The 14,569-nt window shown below is 52.4% G+C and overlaps 1 protein-coding gene across 1 annotated transcript; it reads left to right on the top strand.

Moving 5' to 3' along the window:
- Positions 1-7,956: 7,956 nt before the first annotated feature.
- On the top strand, positions 7,957-14,063 carry LOC148092545 (uncharacterized protein C2orf72-like). Its single transcript, XM_087819362.1, has 3 exons — positions 7,957-8,545; positions 10,990-11,103; positions 13,860-14,063. Exons 1-3 carry the CDS (start codon positions 7,957-7,959, stop codon positions 13,997-13,999), a joined length of 843 nt encoding a protein of 280 aa, XP_087675488.1. The 3' UTR covers positions 14,000-14,063.
- The last annotated feature ends 506 nt before the right edge of the window (positions 14,064-14,569 follow it).

Below are 14,569 nucleotides of genomic sequence, written 5' to 3'. Positions count from 1 at the left end.
CCAACCAGCCCCTATCTAGTCAATACCTGCCCCTCTGCACCCGAGACAACGACTGGGTGAAGACAGACGCGCACCCTGCCTGTCCTGGACACTCGCGTGAATGGAAGCGACCAGCACGCACTCTGTGTCCAGCTTCTTTTGTTCAACGTTGTGTTTTGAAACCAGTTCATAGTCTTGTATGTGTTGACAATTTCTTTTTCTTCCTGAGTCATAGCTCCTGGGTGACCATATCAGTTGTATGTATCCACTTACCTGCTAATGGACATTCAGATTATTTCCAATTGGGGGATTTTAAAGTTGCTATGAGGATGTTTGTACAATTTTTTTTGCAGACTGAAGTTTTCATTTCTCTTTGGTAAATACCCAGGAATGAACTGCTGGGTCCTAAGGTTTACAGCTCGATATGAAGCTACCATGCTGGTTTTCGAAGTGGCTGCTCCATCTGATCCGTTTGCACCAGCGTGAGAGCGCTCCAGGCGCAGCACACAATCTGACCATTTAAAAGAGTAAATCGGAGCATGTCACCCTGCTGCAAAAAACCTCTAATGACCTAACAGCTGAAAATGTAAAGAACTATTATAAATTTTTAGGTGTGAAAATGTTATTATGGTTAGGCTTTAAAGTAGTTCTTATCATTCAGAGATACATGTGGGAATACTTATGGATGAACTGATGTGAGGTGAGGAAGGCAGGAGATGGGGTACAGATGAGACAGACTGGCCATGAATTGCTCGTTGTGGGAGCTGGGTGATTGGTACACGCCTTCCTTTCTACTCTTAGGTTGTCAACACCAGAACCAGATGGAATTTAAGCAGTAGAGGCAAAATTTATTCAGGAACTGTTGCAATAGGGGAGAGAGACCTCAGTGTAGCCCTGGGCTCCATTCCGAGTACAAGGACTAGCCGGGATATATATCCAAGAAACAGGGTGGGGCCCCTGGATGGAAAATGACTGAGAGGAAACATGGGGGTAAGGGAGGGTCTGGCTAAAGCAACTCCACAGGACTCTTCACTGAGCAGTCAGGCTGAGGGGTGAGGAATCTGATCAGATACCGAGGGTGGTCAGATACCAAAGGTGGAGGATTCTGGCTAAACTGACCCAGCAGGATTCCCACAGAAACTGGACCAAACAGGCCAAGGGCGGAGACTGAGGTCAAGGCCCAGAAGAGCCTGTCAGATCAAGAGAGAATCTTCCTCAGCTTGCTCTTAAAGAAAGAGTTCTTTAAGACCCTCCAGGGGCTCTGCATCTCAGAGCAAAAGTTGGGTCTTTACAGGCCCCATCCTCTCTAACTGCATTTCCTGTGCTCCCGCCTACCCCACTCCAGCTGGGGAGTCCTCCCGCTGGTTCTGGTCCGCGCTTGGCACCCTCCCCGCTGGCCCGCTGTGCTCGCCAGTCCTGCTCCTGGACGCTGTTCCCAGATCGCCCGTGGCTACCTCAAGCTGAAGGCACTGAGACACAGCAGGTGCAGGAGGAACTCAGTGCCCTTCCCCTGAAGCAGGCCATAGACCCTCATGTGAGAGGTGGCTCTGCACCCAGGGGAAAGGAGCAGCCTTATGTCCTGTCCCATTTTCTCACAACTTTCCAATCATCAAACTAGCACAAAAAATAAATGCTCAGGTTTGTCTGCTTCCTCGGGCCTTCATTTCCTTATGAAGGCTCCGTGTCGCATAAAGCTTCTAGTAAATAAGTTTGTATGCTTTTCTCTTGTTAACCTGTCCTTTGTTACAGGGGCCCCAGGTGAGAACGTAGAAGTGTCGAAGGAAAAGTTCTTTTTTCTCCCCTACATTGGCCTTCGACTCCTCATTCAAATGTTCTTTTCTCAGTGGGGTTCACCCTCACCACCCTGCTTAAAACCACACACCTCTCCCCCGTGGCCCTTGGTGCCGTCCATGTGTTGTAAAGTTTGCTTATTGCTTATGGTGATTATTTACTGCCTGTCTCCCTCCTCCAGCCTGTAAGCCCTGCTGGCCAGGGATCTCTTGGTGTATCATTCACTAAAACATTGCCAACTCCTAGAACAGTGCTGGCAGATAGAAGGCAGTCTGTAATCCTTTGTTTGGGGTGCAAAGAAAGGAAGAGGGGCACAGAAGGAGAGAGGGGAAGGGAGGAAAAGGCAGAGGAAGAGACAAAGAATAGGGTATAGTGTGACATTTTTCCAAGGGAAGGAGGCGACATACAGAGGCATTTTGTTCTGCTCATTGGTTGTCCATTTTATGACCTTATTTGGTTATTTAAAATCAGAAATAAAATCAAGGGTAGTTTTTGGTCTAGTACATAAGCTGGTCTTAGAATAAACTCACCTGAAATGATGTCCCATGCATGCTGGTGGCTTCCCGGGGGCATCCTGAAGTTACACGTCTGGACCCCTCAGCTCTTTGGTCCCAGGTGCACGCATGAAACCTGCAGCAAGAATTGTGCCGTAGCCACCACAGGTCCCCACTGAAGTGAGAAGAGATGGAAAAGGAGCCCATCTGCTTGTGGGACTGAATCCCATACAAACACCAAACAGCCAGGCTCCACCCACCCCTCCCAACACTGCCCATTTGGCTACAAAGGTGCTCAGAACAGGCTCCCCAAGACGTGCCACTTGGCATGTGAATTCTTTTGAGCTGAAGGCAACCGAGACCATGCAGGTTCACTTAGAAACACTTACCTCTCCCTTAAAGAATTTAATGTGAGGCCTTGTCCATAATAACAGTTATTACCAAAAATAACTTTTTATAACCTTTTTTATAAGACAGGGCAAACTTCTAATTCCTGAACATCTCTTCTTATTGTCCTTTGAATGAACTTCCTCCCCTCTGAAGTCCCAGGCGCCTGACCCCACCCCTAGATCAGAGTGTCATAGCTACTTCACGTTCCCTTTCTGTCTCTGAACCTCCCATGTCTGTGGGATCTCTGACTCTCATGCATGTGGGGTTCCCATCCGTACGTAGGTAATTAAATTTGGTCATTTTCTCTTGTTAACCTGTCTCATGCCTATTTGATTATCAGAACAGCCAGAAGAACCTAGAAGGGTAGGGGAAAGTTTCTTCCTCCCCCACAGCTACCCTGCCCCTTCCCGCAACACCACCTCCGTGAGGCGAGAGGAGGCCACAGAGCATGGAACAGCGGCCCTTGGTATCGGGAATCAGGATGCATGTTTACCTCATGCAAACCAGCTCCCTGGAAACCTGCAGGGGAGACTCAACACACACATCCCAGAATCCTCCCTGCCTCTTGGCAAATGTGCCTCCCTCCCCAGCAGCAGCTGCGGGGAATGCAATGAGCCTCCTTTCTTTTCTCCTGCACTGTTCACAGGGAGCAGCAAACACAGAAAGACTTCATTCATGGGCTCCATCGCTGGGCCTCTATTGAAAGTTTTCTGAAAATGCAAATTCCTCAGAAGTGGATTCTTTTAAAACACTTTAAAGTTGTGTATTCCCACTGAGAGCAGCTAAGCAGACCAAGACTTCCCTGGGCTGGAGGCTCCTTAAAGATAATATTTACATTCAAAGAAGAAACTCCAAACTGGCCAGAAAACAGAACTTCTGGCTGTGAAGTCAGGCTTGGTGACTGCAAGGTGGGAATGTAGTTTCTAGGTCCTCACTCCATTGGGAATGCACTTGCATGAAGCCCGAATTTTTGTTCCCTGTGCCCCACCCCCACCTTGGCCTTGCCTCCTTCAACCTTTCTTTCATTCAGCACTGCCCAGCGCTGGTGCTCACATTAGTCCTGGAGGACTGGGCACTCAACAAGACAGAACTGTTGCCCACCAGACATTCAAATGCAGTGACCTGCACAAACCTCCACATGAGCCAACGCTCCCTTCTCCAGGGGCCCTGCGTCTGCCTGCTTCTTTCATCCTAGGGCCAGGAGATTGTAGTTTCAGTCCCTCCTCAGAGGAATGGACCCCCACTGGGATGACTTGTGTGCATAAGCATTGGACATTTTAACACCTGTACTGGCTGAGGGGATTAGGGGCAGGGGGCCAATTCTCTGTTGTCAGAAACCTATACTCAGATCGTGCTTGAGACATCTCACACTGCTGACCCATCCTGGGCTGGGCAAGGATAGAGCAGGGGCTTAACCAGGGCCTGTGGCTCACAGCATTTCCTCCCTTCTTTACAAACCTTCATTAAACCTCTGAAGTTCAGGTAAAATTGAGATGCTTGACCCCCACAGGAACACCTACTGTCGTGGAGATCTGCATTCCCAGTGCCCTGAGGGAAACCTGGTAGATAGCGAAGGGGAGCAGACTATCCCACCCCAAAATGTGTCACTTTAGCATCTGGACGACTTTGAGCCCAAAGCCGTCAAGACCCAGTAGACTCAGGAAAAAACTTTTTACCTCCCGCTTAACTGCCTAAAAGAATTTAGACAGGTGGCCTGTACCAGCAAGAGAGCTATTACCAGAGATACCTTTTTTTTTAAATCTGAAAAACAATCTGCATGGCAGGGTGAATATCTGATTGCCAAACATCTTTCTCATCTGCCTGTGAGGGGCCCTCCTCGCCTGTGAAGCCCAAGTCCCCACCCCTGTCCTCAGCTCCGGATGGCTCATAGGCTTCAATGGCCTTTTGAGTCTCATCTCTTTGTGGGGCTCCTGCACATATGTAATTAAATTGGTTTTCCTCCTGTTAATTTCTCTTATGTCTTTTTGATTATTAGAACAGCTGAAGAACCTAGAAAGGAGAAAAAGACATTGTTTTCTGCCTCCACCTAGAGGAACTGAAGTCCTAGCATAGTGGGGCCCTATTTGGTCATCCAGCAGCTAGACACGGCCCGGGAGCCGCTTCACTGCCCAGCTCACAGCCCCTTGAGCCCTAAAACTTTCTGCCACACCTCCCCCACCCCAGCCTGGGGGCTCCCCCAATTTCCTTTCCCCGCAGGATCCCCCTCGCATTTAAGATCTCTCTCCCTCTATCTGGCTCCCCAGGAAGCCCATAAAATCTCCCCAAATGCCACATTTTTTTTGTAGCTCCCAAAACAATTGCCTTAAGAGAGAAGAGAGGGTGTGGAGGGAGAAAAGAAAAGAAGGAAAGAAGAAAAGAAAGTGATGGAAAAAGGGAAAGTCAAAGGTGGGGACAAGGGAAGGGGAGGGGAGGGGAGGGGAGGGGAGGGGAGGGGAGGGGAGGGGAGGGGAGGGGAGGGGAGGGGAGGGGAGGGGAGGGGAGGGGAGGGGAGGGGAGGGGAGGGGAGGGGAGGGGAGGGGAGGGGAGGGGAGGGGAGGAAGGAAAGGGGGAGACTGGGAAGGGGAAGGAGAAGGAAGAAGGAAAGCAGGGGATGAAAGAGGGAGAGGAAAGAGAGAGGAGGTACCACCACAGGACCGAGGCTATTCCTAGTTTTCCAAATCAGTACTTTCCCTACCAAGCACTGCTTGAGTGAGCGTGAAAAGCAAATTGGTTCAGAAATCCTAGTTTCACTTTATATCTTGGTTGAAAACCAGAGAAATCAGCAAAGGCCTATTTGTTTTTTGATATTTTCTAGGGCATGGACAGCGAGGAGGAAAAAATAGTCTTGGCATAGGGCCTTTTTTTTTTTTTTTTTTTTTTTTTTTAGGCCTTTGTAGGTCCTGTTAATTTAATACCTGAACCTTCACCGTGTAAACAGCTCGGGTGAAGATAAACTTCGCTGGCCCTGGACTCTGCCCTTAGTTCGGCACCCAGCCCCCGTCTGATCCATCCTCTGTTGCATCACTGGGAAGGTTGGAGTTGTTAACCTGTAGCCTTGGAGCCAGAGAATGAAGAGACAGGGCGTGTGGGTTTGAGACAAGCCTTGCAAGAAAGGACAAAAATAGCAGCACCTCTGAGAGCTCTTCCCTGGTTAGCGGCTGGCTTCCTCTCTTCCTCAAAGGGGTGGCTTCCACGGGTCAATTCCCTTTCCTTTCGCTTGGTAGGATTCCCAGGCTCTGCCACCCTCTGCCCACCCAGACCGTGCTTTGCTGGCACTGCCCTGCACCATTTCCTTAGACACGCATCATTTAAACAAGTGATTTAATCCTTCTACTCACTTTTTTTTTTTTTTAATCTTCCCCCAAGGATTTTTTTTCATTGCTTTTCAGAGAGAGTGGAAGGGAGGGGGAGAGAGAGAAACATCGATGCGGGAGAGACACACCGATTGCTTGCCTCCTGCACACGCCCCAACCAGGGCTGGGGATCAAACCAGAGAACCCTTCGGTCCTCCGGCTTATACTCTAAGCACTGAGCAAACCGGCCAGGGCTCTCCTCACTATTGTCCAGCACCCTACAGTATTTATTTCTCCATGTTGGAGCACTTTCTCTAACAGTGTTTTCAAGGGGGGCTCTGTGACAAACCTCCCACCCTCTGAATACCTGACAATTTAGCTAGAACTCAAAACCCAACTTCAAAGTTCTTTCTCTCTGATTCTTTACAAATATTATTCAGCTATCTTGTTACAGTCCAGTGTTGCTGATAGGAAATCCCAAGTCAATCCGATTTTTGTTCCTTCCTCGGCCCTCTGCCATCCAGCAGCCTGGAATACAGATGTGGTGCTCAGAAAATGCAGGTTGAGCGACGGAACCACTGAGCAGGTCCTGGAACCCCTCCCTCCCCGATTCCAGCCCAGGCTTCTTGCTTCAGCCCCAGCTTTTCCGCCCTGGGCAAAGTCGGTACCCAGAGGCAAGAGGACATATTAACTAGAACCCCAACAAAGATATGGGGCCCTTCCCCCAAACATTGGCTGAAAACAACTGCCGGATGATCAGACTTAGGGCAAGGTTGCTAGTGCATCTTTGTATCCCCACTGTTTGCACACAGTAGGTGCTCAAAAAAGGTTTGCTTTATTGAATGGGCATATGAACTCTCCAAGAGGAGATGGTTCAGCATAACTATAGAGGGCAAGACACAGGGTAACTAGAAGAGCAGATTGGGAGTTTTATGGTAAAGGCGAGAGCTGACTATTAACATGTTTTTGACCCAAAGGGCCTTGGGTCTATACTGTGTAATAGAAGGGAAGTGGCTGCTTCCAATGATGCAGCCACTAACCACACGCAGCTAATTCACATTTAATGCAAATGAAATAAAATGTAAAACTCAGTTCCTCAGGTGCACTAGCCAGAGTTCAAGCCCTCAATAACAGCCACACGTGGCCCGCGGCTACCGCTTTGGACAGTACAGAGAATATAGAGCACTTCGGTCATCACAGAATTTCTACTGCACAAAGCTGACCTAGACCCTTAGAAGGAAAGGAAATGCATTCCTGCTGCTGGCCTGGCCGACTGGCATGCTGCTGACCCCTTCCTCCCCCAACGGAGATCGGAGCACCACCAGGCGCTGCTTCTTTAGGGGAGCAGGAGCAGAGCACTGCTCCCCTCTGCCTGTTTGGTTTACACCCGCCAGTGCCCAGGGCAGTGCCCTGCCAGTAGTAAGCATTTGTTGAAATAATGAGCCCTCAGTTCATTTTAGTTAAATACCAAAGGCCCAAAAGGTGAGTTAGGTGACGGAAGTCATGAAGAAACCCCTGCCTCCTCGCTCTGCTCACCCCCTTACCCCTCCTCGGGTGCCCACCACCACTCCAAAGCGGCGCAGGAGGCGCAGGCCTGACCCTAAACGCTCCTGTCCCAAAACCATGTGGACTCCACAGACGCATCCGCTCCAGGTCTCAAAACGACCTGAGAGTGTATTTGTTCACGTGATAATTTTCTGTCTTCCCCTCTGCGCTACCCTGAACCTAGTAGGCGCTTTTATTAAGTATTTGTTGGACGGATGGACAGATGGCTGGATGGGCGAACGCGCGGCTCAGATTGCGCGGTTCCCCAGCCCGGTCCGCCGCCGGCGCTGCGGGAGGCGCCAGCCTTGCGGGGCTGGGGGGCGGGGAGGCCCCTGCGCGCTGCCCGCTCCGGGCGGGGGTCGCGCGGGCCGCAGCCCCGGGGGCGTGTCCTCCCGGGGCGGGGCGCCACCGTGCGGAGAGGACCGCGACGGCGGCGCCGGGCGCACAGGACCCGCGCGGCGAGCATGGAGCGCGAGCTGGAGGCGCTGGCGGCGCGGCCTCCCTTCCAGGCGCTGGTGGAGGCGGCGGGCGGGCGCGGGCAGGTGCTGCTGGTGGGCGAGCTCTGGGAGCGCGAGCAGAGCCGCGCGCTGCTGCGGGACTTCGCCCGGGCGCTGTTCCCGCCGGAGCCAGCCGCCTGCAAGCCGGGCGACGCGGCGGCCGAGGGCGCGCGGCCCGGGGCGCGGGGGGCGCGGGGGGCGCGCGGGCCAGCCAGGGCGCGCGCCATCCGCTCCGCGCTCGTCTTCGTGCTGTGCCGCGCGTCGTCGCTGGCCGCCGGGGAGTCGCGGCGCCGCCTGCGCGAGATGCTGCGGGACGTGCGGGAGCGGCGGGCGGCCGGCGCGGCGCTGGTCGGGGTGCTGGTGGCCGAAGCCGGGCCCGAGGACGCGGCGGCGCCGGCGCTGCGGCTCCTGGAGGCGCTGCTGCGCACGGTGTTCGGCCGCCAGGCGGGAGGCCCGGTGCAGGCGGTCGCCTACTGCCCCGGCCACCCCGCCTCCAGCCTGGCCGTCCAGGCGGCCGCCAGCAGGGCCCTGCAAGCGGCCGGGCCCGCGCGAACGGGTGAGCGGGCGCCGGGCCCGGGAGGGCGCGGAGGGCGGGGGAGGCCAGCGCCCTCCAGGTGCCCCGAGGTAAACGGAGGCCCGGAGCGGGGAGGTGCCCGGCACTGGTCCTCCCAGCCAGCGCGGTGCAGGCCTGGGCCAGGGGCCGAGTCTGTGCCGCAGGACCCTCAATGCGCCGGGGGCACGGCTTAGGAAAGCCGAGGGGGCGCGCAGAAGGCGGGGCAGCTGGCGTCCGGAGAGGCTCGTGCTGGGCTGGTCAGAGAGCTGGGCGCTGGGGGGAGGGAGGCGGGGCGGGAGATGGGAAAGCCTCGGGCTTTGCGAGTTTCCCGGAGGGGTCAGAACGGACCAGGGCCTGGAGGGAGGGGGTCGGCAGTGCCAGGAGCCCCTGGGGCGCTGCGCAGCGAAGGATGCGGGGGTGGAGGCTGTGTGCGCGCAGCCCGGCACAGGAAGAAGGCAGAGTAGATGCCGGACTTGGAGGTGTGGGGAAGGGTGCGAGGCACTGACTGAGGGCACAGGACTAGGTAGTCCGTCTTGACTACCCACCCTGGGTGTGCCTCCCTCCCTTCCCCTCACACTCCCCTGAAAGCTTGGGGAGGAGAGTGAGGGTCTTTTTCTGCTGCCATCTGCAGAAGGAACAGAATCTCCTCCACCCTGGTTTTCCAGGACCTTTCCAGTGTCCTCGGATTAAAATACAGACATTAAGTACAGCTGGATCTGGCAAAGCTGGGAGACCTGGGAGCATTCTTTGCACTCCCGCCCCCCCTCCCCCCAGGAGCACCTGCTCTTCTCCAAGCCCTGCAGCTTCCCTCCAGCCCCTGCCAAGCTTTCCTGTGGAGACAGAGGCTGTGCTCTGCCTCCCTGGGCACTGCTGTGGTAATCAGCAGGCCAGACTTGCAGGGGGGCCTTGTCCAGCAAGGAGACCTGGTACCTCTGATGTCACAAATGTCACAGACCTACCTGCCAGCCTGGCCTGCCAGGGTGAAGGCTGTGCATCTCAGCTTTGAGCCTGCCCTAACCTTCCCCGCCCCACCTCCCATGCCTACAACCCCTCTCTGCTGAGTCTGTGGGGAAGTTGGCTAAATTTGAAACTCCACAACCTGCATCCTGAAAGATATGGGGGTGTCCTGAGGTGGATTGTCATTCTGATCATTGATACTTGGCCCCATGGGGGCGGGGGTGGGAATTTTTTACCCCCCATAATGAGCTGGTGCCTGGAAATTCTTTGAGCCCTTAGGTTCTTCGCCTCTCCCGTTCCCAAGGAGTAGCTTTTAATTCCCCAGAGCCAGGCTTGCTCTGGCCTCCTAAGCTTTTGTACACACCTTGCAGTTGCCTGGAATGAAAAGCTGTAAAAGCTTCTTTGTCCATTCCACCTCTTCGCCTGACCAACCCCATCTCGTCATTCAGAACTGTACTTCCTCCTCCAGGAAGTCTTCCCTGACCTCCCTTACTCCTTTGCAAGTTCAAAAGTGAAATCCCAAAACCCACCTCCGCTCTCTAATCTCTTACATGGTTTTGTCACCTTCCCTTGTGTGTTTCATCCCCACTGTATTCCCAGCCCCAGCCCCTGCCTGGCATACAGAGTCTTTGCCTCTTTTTTAGACACTGAACTCATCTCCACTGCTGTAAACTCACTTCTACATTTATAAAAACGTACTAAACAGTATGAAGCCTTTCGCTAATGACTAAAGGTCGTGAGTATGATTATAACTCCCTGTCCACTAACTTCTTCCCGGCTTTGGCAGCGGGCCGCACCACACGTTCATGCTGCTAAGGCTTTGCTAGCAGTTGCATCTGGCTTTTTCAGGTCTCCCAGTCGCCCTCCTCACTGCCTCATGGCTCTTCTTATACTTTTAGGTTGCCTGCCTCTTGGCATGCCCTTTTACTCAATTTATGCCTGATCCAGCTGCCTTTGGGTTGAAAAACTACAAATCCAGTCTTGTTAGAACTGGGTGCAAATTAAGAGTAAATAAGCCTCAAGTAAAGAAAAATGAATAAGGATTTTCTGTGTTTTGGCTGCCTGGAGTCTTTTTAAAAAAAAAAAAAAATGCATTACAGTTACCTTGCTCCAGATGGTTGGGTCTCTCAGGTGGCCCCCAGAAAACTTAGGTGGTACTATAATAAGAAAACTAGAATCGACTTGCAGTATAAGTGTTTTATGTGTGGTTATCAAAAAATATTAGATCTATTTCATTCAAACCAGAAGTCAAACCGGAAACCTTTTGGTGTACAGGAGGATGCTCCAGCCAACTGAGGGCCCTGTTTTTGTTTTTGTTTATTAAGTACAAAAACTCCGCCCCTTTTGCAAATCAGAATCCTTGTTTATAATCAGACAGTTGAAACTAGGGCAGTTGACAGTTGAAGCCCTTGGTTTGCTGAACAGAAAATCTCTCAGTCTTGTCAAGCACCATGTGACCTGCTGCCTCTGGGACTTTGTGTTTCTTCTAGGGGAAGGAGCCTGGGAGAGACCCGGCCTCCCAGCGCTGCTGGCGTGCTTCTCCTGGGGTCCCTGGAGCCGGGGGAAGGACCCATATGCCACTGCCCCCAGTGGCCCAGCTCAGGGTGAGTGTGTTGCTTCCTGCTCCTGGACTCTTGAGGGCCGGGTGCTTGGGATTATGGGAGTGGTCACATGCACAGGGACCTCAGGGAGAGAGAGGACCAACATGCGTGGAGCGCTGGCCATGTGTGCAAGGTGGGGGTGAGCAGTGTGAGGTGCTCCAGCCACCAGGAGCCAGCACACAGGCTCAAGCAACGGGTCTCTAGCCCAGGAGTCTCCACCTAGTGGAGGGGATGTGGGCAGGGCCGTCAGGCAGGTGTAGGCCATGCGCATGGTGAGGCACATGGAGCTAGATGCATGGTCTCACGGAGCAAGTGACATTTGAGTGGGGGCCGGGGGATATTCTTGGGCAGGAATGGGAAGATTTGAAGAGGGAGCATCGTGAACAAAGGCTTAACAGAGCTGGGACCAAATGAGAACCCTGGGCCTGAGTCTCAGGAGTAGTGAGCCACTGGTGACTCCTGAGCAAGGGTATTGAGACTAGGGCTGTGTTTAGAGATGTTACTGGACTGGAGGAGCAGGGAGCCACCAGAGGCAGACTCAGCTAGGAGGGGACTGCATAGACCCAGGAGGGACCACGAGCAGCCTGGGCCCAACGGGAGCAGCGCTGGAATGGAGAGGAAGGAGCTCACCAGTCCGGGAGCCATTTCTAGGGTAGAATCATCAGGCTGCTAAAAGAAGGGGAGAGAGAAGAGAGAAAGATAGCGAGGTCTACAGAGGCGCTCCATAGGCTGAGAGTGTCGCAACCCAGATAGGACTAGAGTCATTTGCTGCTTAACCACAAGAAAACATTCTGAGAAATGCATCTCGGGTGATTGCGTCGCTGTGCGAACATCGCGGAGTGCACTTACCCAGGCCTAGACGGGCTAGCCTACTGCGCGCCTGGGCTGCGTGGGACAGCCTGTCGACCTCAGGCCTTGAGCCTGTGCAGCGTGTTACTGTATGGAACAACTCAGGATTAAATCAAGCGCAAGAGCAAATGATGCAAGCAGAAAGAGTATGCCCTAAAATAACGATACATAGTATAGTCAAAATATAAACCGGGAACACAGTCGTTTATTATTATCATCAAGTATTATGTACTGTACATATCTGTATGTGCTACACTGAGACAACTGGCAGCCAGTAGGTTTGTTTACACCAGAATCACCACCAGGCCATAGGAATTTTTCAGCTCCATTGCAACCTCATAGGACCACCATCGGATATGCGGTCCATTCCTGACCGAAATGGGGCGCTTGACTGTCCTCAGGGGAGCAGGTTAAAACCAGTTGAATGTACATGACCCCACCCCCAGAGTGCACTGAACAGTATAGCTGTTATAGAAAAAGTGAGTAGTACTTTAAAATGAACTTTTATTGTCTTTTTGTTTTGTAATCATTAGCTGATGTTATCAGTCTCCTATTGCCTCATAACAAATAACCACAAATTTAGCAGCTTAAAACAATGCCCATTTATTCCCTCAGACTTTCCAAGCGTCAGGAGTCTGGGCACAGCTTAGCCGGGCCTTCTGTTCAGGGCCTCGCAAAGCTGCCTCAAGATGGGCCCAGTTGCCTTCCTTTCTGGAGCCTGGGTCCTCCTTCCAGCTCACCTGGCTCTTGGCAGAATTCATTTGTTTGTCACTGTAGGACTGAGGTCCCTGCGGTCTTGCTGACTGTCAGCTCCGAGGGGCCCCGCAGTTCCCTCTTCTCCTTCGTCCTACGGGACTCCCCAGGCTCCTCTGACGAGAGTGACTCTCCATCACGTCTGTCAAATGAGGCGCCCAAACCAAGGGAGTGACTATCCTATCATAGTCACAGGTCTCACCCACGCTCGAGGGATGGCATTATGCAGGATGAGCACCCCAATGGGTGGGAATCTTTAAGGTCATCTTAGAAAGCTCAGCAAGTACAACAGAAGGGACACAAATATTAAAAAATCATTCATTGAATTCCATCACTCAAAGGTAAATACAAATCCATACTTGGGGTAGACCATTTGGTCCATCTATCTGTCTATATATCCTCGTAATATTTAAATTTTAATAAATTTGCTTCTATATAATATATAGATAATCTGCATCTGATATTTAAAATATTTAATTGCAGAAATGTTAACTTTGACTTTTCTATCATCATTTTGGGATATTGACATTGAAACAACCCACAGATCTTGATATTCATGTTTCCCCAATTTCACTTATAGTTATGTGTGTGTGTGTGTGTGTGTGTGTGTGTGTTCAGTTCTGCAGAACTATAGACGTCCTTCTGAATGCCCGAATCCCAGTATGTGGCTGAGCCACTTAATTCATCCAATCCTTTTGTTGGACTTCAAATCAGTTAGGATGTAACTGATTACAGTTACAGGTAAAGAAACCATGACTCAAACTAGCATAAGCAGCAAGGGCATTATCTGGCCTAAAAGAACGTCTAGGTGGATCCAGCATCAGGGCTGATTGACTCCGGGGCCCAGTGACCCCATCGAGGACTCAGGTTCTTCTCTTCGCGAGGCCATCCTCGTGTCGATTCATCCTTAGTCTGGTAGCAAGATCACTGCAGCATTTCCACTAATTATTCCTAATTATTTCCTTAGGATAAAATCCTAGAAGTGGAATTGCTGGGTCAAAGGGTATGTACGTTTTTAAGGTTTTTGATACGTATTTTGTTGTGTGTGTGTTTTTTAAGTAGATAGTCACTGGGGCCAATTTCCTCCCTTTCATTCCTAGCTTACTCACTCATAGACTTTACCTTCTGGTTGGGTGATTCCCTGTCTTGTGTTGCAGGTAACTCTCAGAAGCCTGAGGAGGAACTGGCGCTGACAGTCATACTTCCCATTGGAGACGGTGAGAACCCTGGAAAGGGGCCGGGAGCCTGTGACGGAGCCGTCCACACTCCCGCAGAGCCCGCTGGAGACTCGAGATGAAGCCTGGACCCCTGGGCTGCCCCAGCTCTGACCAGCAGAGTGGGGGCCGGCTCCTCCTCGCTGGGTCCCCAGGCCTCCACGTTGACCTTGGAGTGGCGATCATATGAAGGCCTCACCTTCCAGGGGGGTGCGCATGGAGGTTACCAGCAAGGCAGTGGGACTTACTAAGCTAAGCTGGACCTAGGAAAACGTATCCTCTGGGAACTTGCCCCCACCTGGCATTTGGTCACTGTAGTCACAGTGAGGTGGTTTTTTCTATGCCTTGGTTTCTCTGTGCCACTGAGACAGACGGCTGCCTGCTTTGAGGCTTGCGGTGCTGTGGTCTCCCGCGGCTGTGTGCAGGAGCACCCATCATTTCGAATGCTGCTGAAAAGAACTCTGGACCAGCAGTCATCAGATGAGGGTGGGCAGGAGCTCTGAGACCTGTCGCTCAACCAGCAGCACTGGAACTGTGTGCGTGTGTGCGTGTGGCGCGAGGGTCACTGTGACTGTGGGTCACCCCTGCATTTAGTGGGCACCTCACACTGTGTAGGACAATCTCCAACGGCACAGAATTGTTCCACTCAAAAT

This window comes from Miniopterus natalensis, chromosome 8 (genome assembly GCF_054644295.1).
Source record: "Miniopterus natalensis isolate mMinNat1 chromosome 8, mMinNat1.hap1, whole genome shotgun sequence".
In the NCBI taxonomy this organism is placed as follows: domain Eukaryota; kingdom Metazoa; phylum Chordata; class Mammalia; order Chiroptera; family Miniopteridae; genus Miniopterus; species Miniopterus natalensis.
Note: the sequence above shows the minus strand (reverse complement) of the source record. Positions and strands in the feature narration are given on the sequence as shown.